We start from the raw sequence: 17,502 nt of genomic DNA on the forward strand, positions 1-17,502 counted from the left end.
ATTGTAGTCCCGACTCTGCGCTCTCTGTATGCCATAAATAACGAATCCGGGTGCTGCCTCCCCCCTCCCTCCCTTCCCTCCCAAGCAGACTCACTTGCACCCGCACTGTGAGGCTGCTGCTTGAGGCTTTGATTGTTCTTGTTGTTACGAGTATTTGTGCTAATAACTTTTTTGGTAATTTCGAGTGTTTCCCACATCATCAAATCGAAAAGATATAGATGTATGTATGTGTGTGTGTGTATGGGGCGCTGGTCGGTCGCGTGGGTTATTTCACAGTTCGTCGTCGAGTCACTGTCTAGCACTGACTGTCTGTCTCCGACCGGGTCTGGATCGAAGTCGGAGTCTCTCGTAATTGCGGCTCATTTGTTATTTTTAGCATTAAATCTTGTTAATGCCGTCGCGCGTAGCCACTGCGGCCCATTAACTATAACAGTCGGCCAAATTGTTGTTTATTTTTGTGCCAGCGTCATGCTGGTGGCAGCAGCAGCAGCCCGCGCCCCTGCAGCCAACAGCCGACAGCTGAAACTCATCACCAGGCCAAACAAAAGACTTAGGCAACGAACTTTGTTTAGAAAAAAGATTTTTCTTTTTCTTGGTTTTTTTCCGTTTTTTTTTTTGGTTGGTTGGTGGACCAGCGGAAACTCCAAGTGGCATTTTGAAGGTCAACGTCGCGACGTCGCCGTGGCCAAGTGACCAGCGAGCCATGCTACCAGTATAATTAACTGATTTTTACAAAAGCTCCGAGCTGCAGCTGAACTGTAACCAGGTTGACTTGACGCCTCTCTGAATCACCTTAAGCTGGGCGTGTTATTTCTTGTGTCTGCTCATATTGAGTTGTTGCCCATAAAATGTGGCTCTATTCAAGGCGGCAACTGAAACTGAAACCGTTCAACGCAAATTCATTCTTTTACATATTACTAGACACTCGTCTGGAGGCTCGAGCTTCGCTGTCTGCGGCAAGTCTCTTGGTTGGTGGGCTTGTCTCTATCTCTGGCGCCAATGAACGGTTGAGTGTGTCTCTCTGCTACCGTTGTTGTCGTCGCCATCTGCCCCCGCTTTTGCATGCAAATGGCTGAACATGCCGAAGATGGGCAGTGATTAATGTCAAGCTGTTCTTGCGTTGCTTTGGTGAATGTCTCTTGTGGTCTTTTATGAATCGGATTTCATTGGAATTTCATCAGACAGAATGTGTTCTGATTAGCATGCCAATTCATACATCCGGCATCGGCCCCAGCTCCAGCTCCGGCTATGTTCCCGGACCTTATCGAACACTTGGGTCGCCCCCACACAGTCCCCAGTCTCTTTCTCTCTCTCTCTCTTCTTTACTGTACCTCTACTCTACTTGTTGGCAATCGCATTCACTTTGAGTCAACACTGACTGCTTGTCGGGCCGCCTGCAGGAATTTCGCAATTAGTTTTGGTTTCGGTTATCGCACAAATTGTGCGCCTGTTGCATTTGCAATGCTAATGCGGTTAAGTGAAGGCAAATACCAGGCGCAAAATATTGCCTATCTGTTATGTGAGTATAACAGTTTTACATACGACAGACATTTCGATTGCATGGTGATGGGATTAAGATTTAAAAACTTAAAACACAGGTAAGGCTTTTTTATGGCTTCTTGAAGTTTATGTAAACTGTTATACAGCTCACAAGACATTACTAGTGGACGCAAGCAGCAGTATAATTTCTTATTTAACTCACACATTGTTATTAGTGCAATATAACACTTTGTATAACAGTTCACGCAAAACTGTTATACGCCCCAAAAATGATGGTAGTCGTACGTAATAGATTGCCACCAATTTTATTTCAAAAGTTATACTCTTAGACAAGTATAACAGTTTAAAACTAGCTGGACAATCCCATAATTGCAAACTAAACCAAAGCTGAACTAATTTGTTTAATTTTATAATTGATAGATGAATATGAAACGTGTTTAAAACCAATATACCTAAAGCGCTCCCTCCTGCAACCGGGCTTGAATTCTTATTTGGGGGCTTTCAAGCAGCTGCCTCACAGCTCGTTACCATGATATTTATCAGGAGATTGGCCATTTTTGGCGTGGCTTTTTTTTGCTTTTGGCTGACTGGCCACCGTTTTATCTGAACTATGACTAATTTCGTGGTATTTAGAGTGCTCGCTGTCTGAATGTTTATTGCTATTGTTATATGGCAACTGGTAACTGATGTTTGTGGCTTTATCGATAAGTGGGACGAAGACAAATGTTTGTCATTTGTGAAGAGTCTCGTGGGTGGTTTGCTCACTATAAGTAGTTAAATACAGTTTTGCTGAAGACAATTCTTAAGACAGATAATCGCGCATAATTAATAACAATATATGAATGCAAACAAATATCATTTGTTAATCGTTTAGCTGTTCTTTTTTTCTGTTGTTGTAGCTTATTAATTATGTTGGCGTTAATCATCTGAGAGTTTTTTTTTTTTTGTGAAAGGCAAAGTAATCGAGCCGATGTTGATGATTATGATGCTGATGCTGATGATGCATTGAAATCGATAAATTCTAGTGAAGAAGCGCTTACTAATGTCTCTCGTATCTCGTATCTCATATCAAATGTGAAATGAATAATCATCGAGTGCTTGAAGTTATGCAATTTGTGCGGAAGTCAAGTTGACTAAACTCTTGAGCATGCCGAAGCGATTACGAACGATCTTAAGTATTTAGAAAGGGGAAATTCTAATTCTAATTGGATGTTTGATTTATAACCACATTAAACAAAGGAGTTTTGCACCCCAAAAATTATTTATGTGGTACTTTGTGTAATTCCCGGGAATTAACTTAAGTGCCAAAAAGCCTAAGTTAATTTGTAGTTTACCCAAAATCTGTTAATTATTCTTTGGATTATGTGAATTACTGAACCGAACTGCAGCTTCCTCAATTTACATTGTCTATATTGTTTGTATTGAACATTTCTAAATCGCTTTTGTTTACATTTGCTTATTCATTAACTAATTGATGTGCAAGCAAGTGCTCAAACGAGACCCCCAATTAGACTCTATGATGAACATTAGTTAACACAACGTTCCACTCCCAGCTCCCAGCTCAATCAAACACCTTAAATCGTCTTTGTAGACAATCGAGTGCTGCTTTCATAACCGATTCATTCGCTAGCTCGTTAAGTGCACCTAACATACTATATGACCCATCTATAGTCAAACACTAAAAGTGTTTAATGGGAAATTCATCAACTTGACACGGGAAATGCCCTCTAAAGAGTTGATTACAGACTCGGAGAGATCAGAGTCCAGCTTGAAGATCTGTCACATAATATGCATAAATATTGTATGCTAACTTGCTGTGTAAATACTGTGGGTGCTTCAACGGGTTAAAATTCCATTTCTAATGGCTCCAAAGGTACATCAAATATGTGATCAAGCAGAGGTGAATTAAGAAAAATATTTGCAAAAGTGTTAGGACTAAAATGTAATGAATTTTTATTAAATTTACACAGCTTAAGCGCTTTAATTCCATAAATTGTATATTTTGTACATATTAACATTAATTTAAATACTGTTTTGCCTTTTATTTCTTCATGAAATTGTCTAAAAACTCAACTTTTTAACTTTGACGCCAAATATATAATCAAGATGAGATGGTTGAACAAAAAAAATTTGAAAACATTTTAAGAATGCTTGAAAGTAATGAAATTTGATTATAGTTAAGATTTGTAATAAAACTTTAGCATCAATTTAAATAATATAATACTTATAACATTGTGCTAAAGTTCTCTGTTATTATATCAACGTTTCTAAAGTGTAGTTAAATATGAAATCTAGGCGAATTAATTTTTGAAACCATTTTTAGCAATGTTTGCTTGAAAAGTAATGAATTTTTATAATAGTTAAGATTTGCAATAAAACTTTTTAGATATCGTATTATGCTTTAGCTCCAATTTAAATATGACACCTATAAAATTATGCTAAAGTTCTCTGATATGAATTATATCACAGTTTTTAAGGTAAAGTCAAAAATGTATTCAAGGCGAGCGAATTAAAATTTGGCAAACAATTTTAGCAAAGTTTGGCAAAAAAGTAAAGAATTTATATACAATTAAATAGAGCTTAAACTTAAAAATTATTAAATTTTGTTTTAGCATTAATATCAACAAAGTTTAACTTATTACATTTTATAGAAGTTCTCTGATTTTAGTACACATCTAATGAGGTACAAAAGTTCATCAAACATGCAATAAAGTTGAGATGACTAAAGTAAATATTATATTTTGAAATCATTTTAAGAATGCTGTACAACAGCTAAAACTATTCAACTAATACAACTTTTTAAACCATCAATTTGAATAATGTTTTAATTATAACTTATCTTCAATAATTCATAGTTTGAAATACTAATGAGAATGGTTGAAATCTCATTAGTTTTTTTTGTTTAAATTGAAATATTGTTTTAGCTATAAATTTTCTACTAAGTTCTCTGATATTATATCAAAGTATTGAAATCATTTATTTAATGCTTGGCTTAAAAAATGTAATTTTTAAAGCATTTAAAGTATTTTGCAATAGCTTTAATTATGCATGAGAATACATTTTTAAAATATTATAATTTCTTTAATGGTAAATTTAAAAAATACAAGAGTTCTCTGATATAATATCAACGTTTTTAAAGTGTATATCAGCTTCAACTATTCTCACTAGTTTTGTTCACTCATTTTTCCACTTGTCTGAGCACCAATTTTCTATTTACTTTGACACCTTTTCTGCCTGTTTGCCAGTCTATCTGCCCCCTGCTGTCTCCCCTTCCCTCCCCCTGGCTGACTCGACTTTCTGTCAGTCAGTTTGTTGCTCTCCGTTTCGCTGTCTCCGGCATTTGTATAGCAAACAGGGTGGAAAAGAGCGGGGCAAACTATTTGCAAAGCGGGGCAGGGGCAAAGAGGCGGACAGTTGACTGCCTCCGATTGTGACTGCGGCCTGCCTCCCCCTCCCCCTTCCTAGCCCCCTCTCTCTCTGGGGCCACCCACAAGACAAACGACGAACGTCGCCGGCGCTTAGCGTGTTCATGTAAATTTGACCTTGACACAATTTCGTTTCATAACAGAGAAGCAAACAAATGAGGCGGGGGCGACGCCAACTAAATGGCAGCTGAGGGGGAAGGGGAGGCAAGGCGGCGCATGTGTGACGATGACAATAGAGTGGAGGAGCGAGAGGGAAAAGCGAGGCGCAATAAGGCAATAAGCGTGCGACAGACACTCGTGTAATAATTCAACTCAAGTGCGGGGCCAACACATAAAATACAACAACAACAACAACAACAACAACAACAACAAAAAGTCGCCGCGCAGTTGGCAGCGACGTCGACTGCGACTGCGATAAGTCCAAGAATCTCACGCTCTGCACTTTAGCTATGTTTTATAAATAAAAACATTGCACAACTGCTCAAACAATAATAAAATACAATAAAGCTAATAAATGTCGGAGAATTCGAAGAATTCAAAGCAAATATTGATTTGTCTGCCATAACATATATAGGAACTGCCAGGAGTCGGACATATGATTATGATTATAATAATTCTTAAGCGACAAATGAGCGGCTCTTGATCAAAGTTGAAGATGCCGACGACGCGCACATTTTTTGACTCATCCGCTATACACTGAACAAAAATACTTATTTCTGACATCAAGAACTATCAGCTTAAAAATTGTCATCTTAAAATAAGACAACTTTAAGATCAAATTATTAAAACTAAGAACATTAATCTGAATAATGCGAAAATCTCAAAATAAGATTTAAAATACTAGATTTAGGTTACAAATTCTTAGAAAGTTTTTATCTAGGTTTTAGTATTTTCATTCACAGTTCAGTTAATGGAGCTGTTTTAAACCATTATTTATTGTAGTCTGTGAAATGATATCAAATGCTGATAAGTCTTTCATAAATTCAACATATTCAACTAAATAACAAAAAATGCGCTTCTTAAATAACAAAATTAACGGTAAGATTTGCATAGTCAGAAAAAAAACAATGAAAAATTGGGTTATTTTTTTTTTAATCTTTTAATAAGATTTGTGGTCTTAAAAATATAAGATAAAAATGAAAATGATAGAAGTTACTTAAGACTTGCTTTTGTATGGCAAAAACGAGATCTTAGCTGCTTTGGCTGACAATCTAGTATATTTTAAATATATTGTACTACATAAATATACCAAATGTAGTGTTGCTATATTTTAACAGGTTTGTGGTATATTAATATACTGTTTTAACTGCTTTGGTTGACAATATGGTATATTTTGAGTGTATTACTACATTAATATACCATATACAGTCTTCGGTATATTTTAGTATTTTCACGTTATATTAATTTGGCCAGTTTTGTATAAAAATATACATTTTCTTATCTGCAGACAATCTGGTATATTTTGAATACATAATATGGTATTTTAATATTTTTTGGTATATTATTTTGGTATATTTCAAGAATAATATCGGGTAGCGTGTATAGCCTTCGGTATATATTTTAGTATTTTTGCGGTATATGAATTTGGTTTTAAGAATAATACCACACTTTTTTTCTTTTATTCAAATTTGATACCGGATAGCTCTTTCTCACTTGTTTTTTTTTCAGTGTTTGATCCCAGATTAGCGACATGCTGGCTGGCAAATCTCCCAGAGACACGCGCACACTCCAACACACACACACACACTGCTAGGCACACACAATGGCAGCCTAATTAATTTTCATTTTGTTTTTTGTTTTTGGGCAATTTTAATTTCTATTATTAATTTGTTAACACATTTCGCGCATGAATCGAATGTTTTTTTTTATCGTCACGGCACGTGTAAGCGTTTCATAAATATGCAATCGATTCCCTTTTCATTCCTCCTCATTCTCCAATAATAATAATAATCAGAAAAGCTCTTAATGATAATCAATTCAAATGATAAACCGATAAATGTTTCAGCTGGAATGGCATGCTTTCATTCATTACTTAAGAAAACACTTAAAAATAAACTGAAATTTACATATATTTGGTATTTAATGAAATGCTTCATGCATTATCATTATCATTCTCATTTCTAGAGCTGGTTTATGGCTAATTAATCTGTTTAGAAATGTTAAGGCAAATGTCACAGCTAAACTATTGTGAGTCATTCACTTTTTAGAATGCGATTCTAATGAGATATTAATTTATAACAATGTTTTAAAAATGATTGTAGATTAGATTAAGAATTTATTGCTTGAGTATTCTAATTAGTTACTCCCATGCATTTATAATTGCATTCCAATGACATTTTAATGCCACAACACAAATGAATATAGAACTCTCTAATCTCTGGCTCAATTAACCCAATAATTCCCACAGCCATTAAAATTATAATCGAATGAGAATGAGTGCTTAATGCATTCATAATGCATTCCAAATGTGCCAAATGTGTTTCTGTCTACATTCGTATTTTGTATTCGCTTCATTCATCCTTACATATAAGTTTCCCCTTCAACAACGAGAGAAAAAAAACAAAAGACTCAAGCAACAAACTTGCGTCCACACACACACAAAAAACGAACGACAATAAATTCTTTAATTGGATTTCGAAAGTGAAAAGCGACAGATTTGTATTGCGATCACAAACAAAATCTGAGCATCTCAGCTGCACAAAAAAGGAGCTCGTCAGCCTCTTCAAAATGTTTATTTGTGTATCTCTTACAGTTTGCTTAATTCTCTTTTTTTGTCGAATTATTTTTAATCTGTTTTTTTTTTTTTTTTTTTTTTATGTTGGTTTTGCAACTTAAATTGGATTCTCGTTGTCGTTTTGGTTTTTGGCTGCCGCATTCTGATTTTGTCAATGCTGCTTCCCCATTCTCGTTGTTTTTTTTCTTCTTTTTTGTTTTTTGATTTTTGATGTGCCTCATTTCCACTCTGGCCAAAAAATATATTGAACCAGTGGGCGGTATACATTTATATATATATATGAGTCCGTCAATTACGTTATTCTGTAAGCAGGCAGGCAAAGTGAAGGGAGAATCCGAGTGTCTGGGAATGCGATCAGAGACATTTGGAGACAGACACGTGTGTAAATCACCGGGAGAATTCTTGACTTATTTTGGTCTTTACTAATTGATGGAAATGTCAAAGCAAATTGAGGAACTCTCGACGGCCACAATTCACAATTATACACTTCCAATCAAAGTGTTATTAAATATCAGCCAACAACAATAATAACAACAAACAAAGTTGAACAATTGCTTGGCCAAAATTGCCCAACATTTAACATTTACTTTGGCCGCATAATTTTTATTGTTATTTTGGTTTTATATTTAGTTTTTTTTTTTTATTCGGTTTTCGGTTTTTTGGCTTTAGAATTGTGCACAAGGTTATCAAACAACAAAAACGCAATAATAGCAACAACATTAAATTGAATGCAATTAAAGTTTGCATTGAAAGCCAGCGCCAGCACCTTTAATACGTTTTTTCTTCGTTTTTTTGGGGCCTTTTGTTCCACCATTTTAATAATCGAATGCAATTTTTCGTGTGTATTTAATGCATTTTACACTTTGAGGCTAACAAAACCAAGTGCAACGGAAAAGAGAGCTTAACTCAAATACTACGAGTTTTAAATACTCTTGACATTTATAATTATACAAGTGCGAGTCTAAAATACAAATTCCATCTACTATTTATTTAAATTTATGATATATATTTCAGTCAGCAAAAACCATATAAAACATAATGTTTAAAGAAGTTTTTGTGGAATTTAAAATTCACGTATTTATTCTTTAGAAATATTGTCGAAAAAGTTTGGGAAAAATTACTTTTTTACATTACTTAAACTTTTGGAAAAGGAAAGTATTTTTAGTTAGTTAGTTAGTTTAATATTTAATTATTTAAGCCATATTTCAATGCCCATGTTTTTATTTAATTGGGAACAAGTTGAGTGAACTTAGAGCGTTGGAATCTATAATTCACTGAACAAGGCTGTTTTCAAAGACTTAGATTTCTATCTTTACGTTGAAAGTATTTCATTTAAGTCTTTTCACAAATGATTTAAGATTTTTTTCTTTTACTATATAAGCAAATAGTTTTTTGACTTTCATTGAAATTTCTATTTTAATTCACCTTTAAGTCTTTCAATAATTTTCTGAATTGCAATGAAATTTTAACTTTCATTTAAACTTCTAATTTAGACTTTTAAAATAACTTTATTATATTTCCTAGAAGTATCTTGATAATTTACTGAACTCAATCAGTTTTCTTCCTAACACTTTGCAAACTTCCTTGAAATACTTAAAATACTCTCAGTTAGTGTATAAAAAATAGTTTTCAATAATCTCATTAAATGTCAAAGAACATGAAACTGACCCAAACTTAATAAAAAGTTAATTGGATTTGTCAAAAGAGCAAAAATTAAATAAAATTTGAGTATTTTCTTGAGAGTTATTGATGAAACACGAATCGAATGAATTGTTGCTAAGTAATTTGTAGTATGCCAATAATGTGCCGAGTAGAGTTATCTGCGATCCCACACAGAGGTATGTTGTAAATGCAAATCGATGAGACAGCAGACCGCAGCAAACGACAATGAGATAAAACAAGTAAGAAGGCTAGATTCGAGTGTGCCCGACTATGAGATACCTGGTAACCATTGTGAATAAAGACCAGCCAGTGCGGTATTAATTTGAAAATATGCCAAATTAATATACAGCAAAAATACTATAAATATATCAAAGGATATATTTGGTATATTGATACCTCAAATATACTAAAAATATACCAAAATATTATATTTGTTATATTGCTACCTTCAAAATATACCACTGAGTGCAAAATATACCATATTGCCAGCCAAAGTAACTAAGACCCATACAAAAGTATTTATTGAATAAATTCTGAACATTTTATCTAATCGCAACCAAATTTTCAGGAATCATAAAGACAATAGTCATTATTTTATATTTTAAATCGACTCTACACAGAGAACCTTATAATCTAGATTGAAAAATATAGATTCAAGATTTTTTTGATATTGGTTCAATTTGTGATTTTTCCATTCTTGACACAAGATTACAATCTTGATCTTCAAGATTGAGCAATCTAGATTTTTTGCAGATTTTCGATCCTGATTTAAGAATAAATCTTCTTGGTTCAATTTTTACATAAAATAATCTTGAATCAAGATTTTATTTTTGATTTTAGATCGTTTTTTTCCCGGTTTGTCTTCAAAATTAAGCTTGTTATTTTTATTGATTTGCGGGGGAGTAAGTGGGCGTGGCAAAATTTTGACACAAACTTGAGCTGCGTGCAAACACAACAAGAGCTGTAGAAAAATTATAGCTTCATCTCTTATACTCTCTGAGATATAGGTGTTCAATCAGATGGACGGACAGACAGATGGACAGACGTCTCGGCTGTTGACACTATATACTTTATAGAGTCGGAGATGTTTCCTTCTCCCTGCTGCATACATTTCCTGCAGGCACAAAGTTATAATACCCTTCTACCCAATGCGGTTAGCGGGTATAAACAGCGGCAAATACAGCGACGAAGTCGAAGACGATAATTATGATGCTGTGCTGTGTGAGATGGCGATAAAGCTGATAATGATGTTCATAAAGTGCAAGACATGAGCAAAACAAACAAATTGTAAACAAGTTTGGCAAGCCGGCTCCAACAAAGGAGGCGCACTAGTAGTAGAAGGGGGCGTGGTCGGGAATAACTACTACGAAATAATGTTCAACAACTTGTCACGCACTATTCGAGTCGTTGTCGTTGTCGTTATCGTTGTTGGTGTCACATTTATATATGTATATATTTCCAGCTGTTGTTCGTGTTGTTGTAACTTAGCCTAGTTAACTTGTCGAAATGAAATTACACAAAACACAAAAAGAGAAATATGAAATTTTTGCCAAATTCATATTTTTGTACATTTGTTTTTTACCTGTTTCGGATGCGCTTCCATCGCTGACAGTTTGAGTATGAAATTGGGTATTTATAAAAAGGTCGCAAGTGTCACTTAAGGAGGGAACAAAAAACACACTCAAAAGTCTTTTTTTTTTACACTTTGTATTTTGTGGGTGTGTGTTAACTTTTATCTCGTTTCGTTTTCGTTGCTGTTGTGTGGTAAAAAGTTTATTGTCAACTTTGTCGTGTTTTTTTTCGGTTTTTGTTTTTTAGTTGTAATTTGTATTTGAAGGGCAGAGACGATTGAACATGATTGTTGCTGTGACCGTTGTTTATCTGTGTCACTTGTCGAATTTTCGAATTTATGTTTATCGTTGTACTATTTTTTGTTTGTTTATTTATTATTGATGGCAAAAAACAACTTTGAACTGGTTGCAACTTGTTCTTTTGCTGCCGTTACAGTTAACAGTTAACAGTTACAATTACAATTACAGTTGGATTTGATGCACTTCGAAAACTTTTTGCAACACGCGAGTTGTTGCAACTATTTTTTGGTTTTTTTTTTTGACAAATTTTTCGCAAATCGCTAATAAACTAGAAAACTTGTTGTTGGGATTTTTCGTTAAAAATTTGCGCGTAAGTTTTCGACTGATTAAATGACTGACTGACTGACTGAGTGACTGAGTTATTGAGTGAATGATCGACTGGCTGCTGGCTGCTGCTGCTGCTCCGCGTGCACACTCCGTTGCGGCTGTGCTGAGACTAACTGAGACTTCAGCCGCCCGACGGCTCAAGTATTAAAAAGCATTAAACATTACCGCGCATTGTTGCTATTGCTGTTGTTGTTGCTATTGCTGTTGCTGTTGGCGCTGTGCAAGTTGTTGCTGTGTTGTGTTTGCAACCACAGCCAAAGCTCGAGCTAGACACACACACACACACACACACACACACGGCCAGATCTGAACTTTGTGTTAATGCCAAAAAGCAAACAACAAACGTAGCAAATTTTCAACAAACAACAACGACAACGAAAAAAAAAAACTTCAACTTCAATTTATTTTTGGTAGGGGGAAGTGGAAGCGTAGATGTAGATAAAGTAGATTGTGGGTGGCTGCCGTTTTTTTTGCTTTGCTTTTTCGGTAGACTTGTGGGTGGTGTCTGCCACAAACGGTGGCAGCTGCAGCTCATTGCACAGCGCAGAACTAAAACTGTTTGCAAGGTCATTCGCTGCTGGGTTTCCGTTTTTCTTTTGCTTCGCGGTTTTATATTTGATTTATGCGCCGCCATTGCGTAATGCATTTTTAATTGTTGTCAGAGCTTGCCCCAAGTTGTGGCAGATGAGCAAAAAAAAAAGAAGAAGCAACTTTTGCCTTACATTGTGAAATTGCGCACGCTGTCGCTTAAGCACGTACACCGCAACAACAAACAACAACAACAACAGCGGCGGAGAGATGTGAGATGTGAGATGCGACAGCGAATGAAGCGGCAAACGAGCGACCTTGACACATTTCTCAAGCTGGGCGTTCCGCAAAGTCAACGACCCAAGCGTTGAGAGTGAGAGCGCTGCTTGCTGCTGTTGCTAGCCTCTTTGGTAATTACAAAACAAAAGACTCAGGCAACGAACTTGAACTGATAATTTCGTATCGAGCGCGCAGCGATCGTAACTGCGGCAGCTCGAAAGTTTTCAATGGCAACGCGTATGTAGATCAATAAATGAGATATGAGAGATTTATTAAAGAGCTTGTTTGTGTATAGAGAAAGTTTAGAAATATCTAGAAAATTCTATTATACAAAAAAGAAATAATTATAAAAAAGGTATGAACATGAAAAGATGTTGGTATAGATATTGTTAAAAAGCAATAATTTTGAATTGTTAATAAGAATAATCTAGAAAATTGTTAGAACTAACAAAAATATAAAGTAGTAGTCATAATAAAGAATTAAATTATATTTAATTTATGTTAAAAACATTCTATGATATGATAATGTAAACATTTCAATAATTTAAACAAGCAAGACAATGCAGTATTATTCTTAAAACATACCGAGTTAATATACCAAAAAATACTGAACTGTACCTGACACTGTATTTGGTATATCGATATACTATTACATTCAAAATATGTCATAGAGTAAAAAAAAATTTAAGACAAAATTTGGAATATCGATATACTATACATCTAAAGTATACCATATATTGCAAAATATACTGAAGGCTTTACTTGGTATATTGATATATTGCATTCACATTACATTCAAAATATACCATTGAGTACAATACTCGATATACTTTTATACTCAAAATATGCCACTGAGTACGAAATATACGAAATGCTATATTTGGTACATCGTTATACTATTACATTTAAAATATACCATATATTACTTTATTTGGTATATTGATATACTATTATATTCAAAATATACTGTAGACTATACAAAGGCTATACAAAAACCGAAATATTTTGGTATATCGATATACTGATACATAAAAATATACCAGATTGTTAACCAAACCAACGAACATCCGAAATCAGCAGTTCGATAAAATTATTTCATTATTAACTTACACAACGTTTATCTTATTTACCAACATTTCAGAATTTGTAGCTTTGTATAAACCAAATATCGTAACTCTAGCTTTTACCCTTTGATAGCTGGTACAACAAAGTATACAAATAAATACAGTTGCAGCCTTTTGTGAAATAAAATAATGTGACGAAATAATACTTATCGATAAAGCAATAGAATATCAGGTTGATTAATTTTCAAAACACAAATACAAATTAGGAATAATTTATGAAGTTCTTAGAAAATTCGATGAATCGTTATCAAATGTTTACATTTCAATACTTGTTTTCGATTCAGAGGTAAAATCGAGTCGAAGGCAGCCAGAACTTTCTTTACTGTATAATTTAATTTCATATTTAATACTAGATTTAATATTATAAAATAAAATTTACTTAAATAAAGCTTTCATTGCTATATAGAGCACATATTTTAAGGCAAAATTTGCTTTTCATTCTGGTTAAACCCAACTCCAGACGCGCCTTTACTTATCTCACATATATTTACGAGTATTGTAAGTTTATTTAGTAACTGTGTTTGCCAAGTACACACACACACATTACAACAAAAAAAAAAAAGAAAACAAAAGGCAACAATAATCCGTAGCAATATATTTCATAATTTCAACGCAGCAGCTTCAATCGGATAATGCGGCATGGGAAATCCCCCTCGAAAGCAGCTGACTTTATTCTCTACCCCACTTGCTCCAACTCTTTCCCTCTCTGTCTCTCTCTCTCACTCTCTGTCACACTCTTTATCTGCCTCTTACTCGCACATTTGTGTTGTCATCTTTTCAAGTAAATTTTGTTTATCATCGCCGCAGCGTCGTCTTCGCGTTTTATTTGTTGTTGATGGTCAGTTTTGTTTTGTTTGACAATGACGCAGCGCATTTTCCAGGGCGAACCTGTCGAACCCAGCAACAACAACAACAGCATCTCTCCGCATGCAACTGGCAATCGATTTTCTCGCAATTTGTTGCTAATTTTTGCACGCTCCTCCAAATTGCTTAGCACAATATTTACACCCCCCGCTAAGTGGAGCAGCAAGATTCGAAGTCGAAGTCGCAGTTGGAGGCGAAGTCGTTGCCAATGTTAGGCGTGACCTAATGCATGGCTGCCCCAACCGAGACCCCAGACCCCAGAGAACCTTGAAGCCTGCAAATTTAAAGACAATATTTTCCTTTTGGCCATAGGCATTAATGTCACTCACAGCTGGACAAGATTACCCATTGCCTGGGGTCGTGCTTTGCTTTTCATAAATGCCAGCGGCCTTGCAAGCGGCTTAAACGCTGCGTTAAGCTCTTGCCACTAACCAGCTGCTGGCTCATGGTGGCTTTAATTACAGTTATTCTGGTTAACGGTGTCGCGCCTCTGACTCTGACTGACATTTGCATAGATCAACAAAGACGTCCAAGTTCGTTGCCTAAGTCATTTGATTGACTAATGCGCATGGCTGCATTCAAACGGCGATTATGCTATCAAACGATATTAGCTTACACATATATATTGATGTGATTAAAGATAAAGACTATTTTACATACATTTGTGTATAAAATAGCGATACAATTCACAACTCTTAAACTGTGAATTCATTTTAAGATAACAATATAAAGATAAAGGTTTTTGAGTAGATGAGATTACTACAATCTCTTCAGTTCTATGTTGCAAAGTTATTGGCTTCCAAGGCGTTCAAATCCATCGATAAAAAAATTCTACAGGTCACAACTATCAAGCAATCTTTTATATTATTTATTTAATTTCAAAAATAAGTATTCCAAAACTCGAAAAGTGCTCTAAAATATTTGAGAATTTATGTTGTTTGTTATACAAAGAAAATAAGGAAAAAAAATAAAGACAAATTATCCAATTCAAATCTAAAGATTTGTATTTATCTTTATCAAAATTCGTGAATGGATGAAGTACTACGCCAGATTTACAAAAGTCGACTTTAAAGATTGTTATCATCTCAAGGGTGTTATACATAAAACAGTAATATTTAAAAATGGGTTCTACTTCAAATTAATTCTTCAAATATAAAGCCAAGTTATTAAAAGTCAATTTCCGTTGAAGCTTAAACATTCAACATAAATATTCTACAAATTGATCTTTTACAAAATAAATAAAGAATTCTTCAAAAATTAATCCAAGTTTTGAAAAGTTAAACCCGAAATCAAATCAGCTGTCCACGCTTTCAAAATAACTAAGCAGCTTAAGCGTTAGAATATCTGTTACAAAAATTCAATTGGCCAGGTTTTAAAACTGTCATACGCTAAAGAGATTAACTGTACTACAACAGGTATACTATGCAATTGAGTGAAGTATTTCATCAAAAGTATTTTCTAGATTTACAAAAGTTAAGTTGTTTTTCGCTCATCCGAAATAGAAGAAGTTCAAGAATCATAAGATACGTTACACTTATACAACATTGATTGTACAAATGTCATACGCATAAGAGCTTAAGTGTTATACAACAGTTGCATAATTATGTGAATCAAGCAAAATATTTCATTAAAAGTGTATTCCACTAGTAAAAGAAGTTTAAGTGCTAAAATATTTGTTACACAAATTCGATTCACAAATGTTAAAACTGTCATACGAAAAAGAGTTTAACTGTTATACAACGGTTGTATAATCAAGTGAATCATGCAGAGTATTTCGTTGTAAGCGTATTCCACTCTTTCTAAAAGCAGAAGAAGAAATTGCAGTAATAAAATATCTGTTACACAAATTCGATTCACAAACGTTAAAACTGTCATACGAAAAAGAGTATAATTGTTATACAACAGTTGTATAATCAAGTGAATCATGCAGAGTATTTCACCAAAAAATGTGTTTTGCAGTAGCTTTTATAAATCATGACTGTTGACAACTCATAAACTTATCCTTCAATCGGTTCATTGATTCTGTCTTCGCACACATACACACACTCTTATATACATACATATATACACACACACACTCCCAATTTGGCTTCCCTTAGGCAGAACGCATAATTCGCAGCCACTTTTGAAGGGCAGAAGTCTGTTAAAAGTTAAAAGTAGAAACACAAAAAGCGAATTCAACGTAAATGCTAACCGCAGTTGAAGGTTTTGGAGCCAAGCATTTATATTTTATGCATATCAATGTAAATAATTTGCATGCTCGTTATTTATTGCTAATTGTTTTGCGGCCAGCATGAGATTTGATTGCTACCGAAAAAAAAAAACAAAAAAATGAAGCATGCCACTCGCTTTGCGGCTTTCTTCCTACTTGCCGAACATTTTGCATGCATACCAACAATTTTTGAATTGTTATTAATATATAATTTATGAATTTATTTCAACTTTGTTGTTGTTGTCTGCTGAGCGTAGCCAATTGATTTGCAATTTGCGAATAAATTCGCACGTTCAATAACCGATAAGCGATGCGACATTGATATTGTTATAATATTTCCCCTTCTTTCCCACCTCCTATGCTACGACGGCACGCTTAATCATTTTGCTAATTTTGCGATTAATTAAGTATTAATGCTTCAAGCATTTGTTGATTTTTTGACCATGTTACAATTTGCAGCATTTTAAAGTCGAAATCTTTTTCGTCATTTTTTTTTTGTTTTTTATTCAACACTCTAAGCGTTTGTTATTAATTTTCAATTTGTTGTTTGTTGTTGTTGTGATCTTTTATTGTGTTCCTGCTCTTTGTTGCAGAGCCACTTTGTTGCTGTGGCTAATGCTCAGTTTTATTAAACATTAAACAAGAGAGCTTCGCAGCTCACTTAATGCGATTCTTCGTGTACGTATACTTAATATTTTCGCGCTGCCTTCGCGACCTTCGTCACTTAGCTGGAATAACAAGAGAGGCGGTGGGTGGAGAAGGGAGGGAGGGACGGAGGCGCATTAGGTAAGTGCGAGTTTCAGTCGGCTGGACACGCACTTAATGCGGAACTGGAAGAGTCGGAAGAGCTCGAGTTTTGGCCCTCGCTTGATCACTTTGGTTTGGTTTGGTTTTGCTTTGGCTGGGGCTCGGTCACTTGATTAATTACAAAATCAGTTAGTTAATGGCGCCAAATGTAAGGCACTTCCACTTCTAG

The 17,502-nt window shown here is 34.6% G+C and overlaps 1 protein-coding gene across 2 annotated transcripts in view; it reads right to left on the minus strand.

The window, feature by feature from the left end:
* LOC117571123 (uncharacterized) overlaps nucleotides 1–17,502 on the minus strand; it is a 37,803-nt gene that overhangs the window by 13,943 nt on the left and 6,358 nt on the right. Inside the window, exon 1 of one of the 2 annotated variants that reach the window (XM_034253124.2) lies at nucleotides 10,904–11,595. The exons of the other annotated variant lie outside the window; for it this stretch is intronic. Within the exon in view, the coding sequence (XP_034109015.1) occupies nucleotides 10,904–10,924 (21 nt within the window). The 5' untranslated portion in view covers nucleotides 10,925–11,595. Of the gene's footprint in view, nucleotides 1–10,903; nucleotides 11,596–17,502 lie in introns of those variants that run through there. 2 annotated transcript variants of the gene reach the window in all.

This window comes from Drosophila albomicans, chromosome 3, assembly GCF_009650485.2.
Source record: "Drosophila albomicans strain 15112-1751.03 chromosome 3, ASM965048v2, whole genome shotgun sequence".
Taxonomy (NCBI): Eukaryota; Metazoa; Arthropoda; class Insecta; order Diptera; family Drosophilidae; genus Drosophila; species Drosophila albomicans.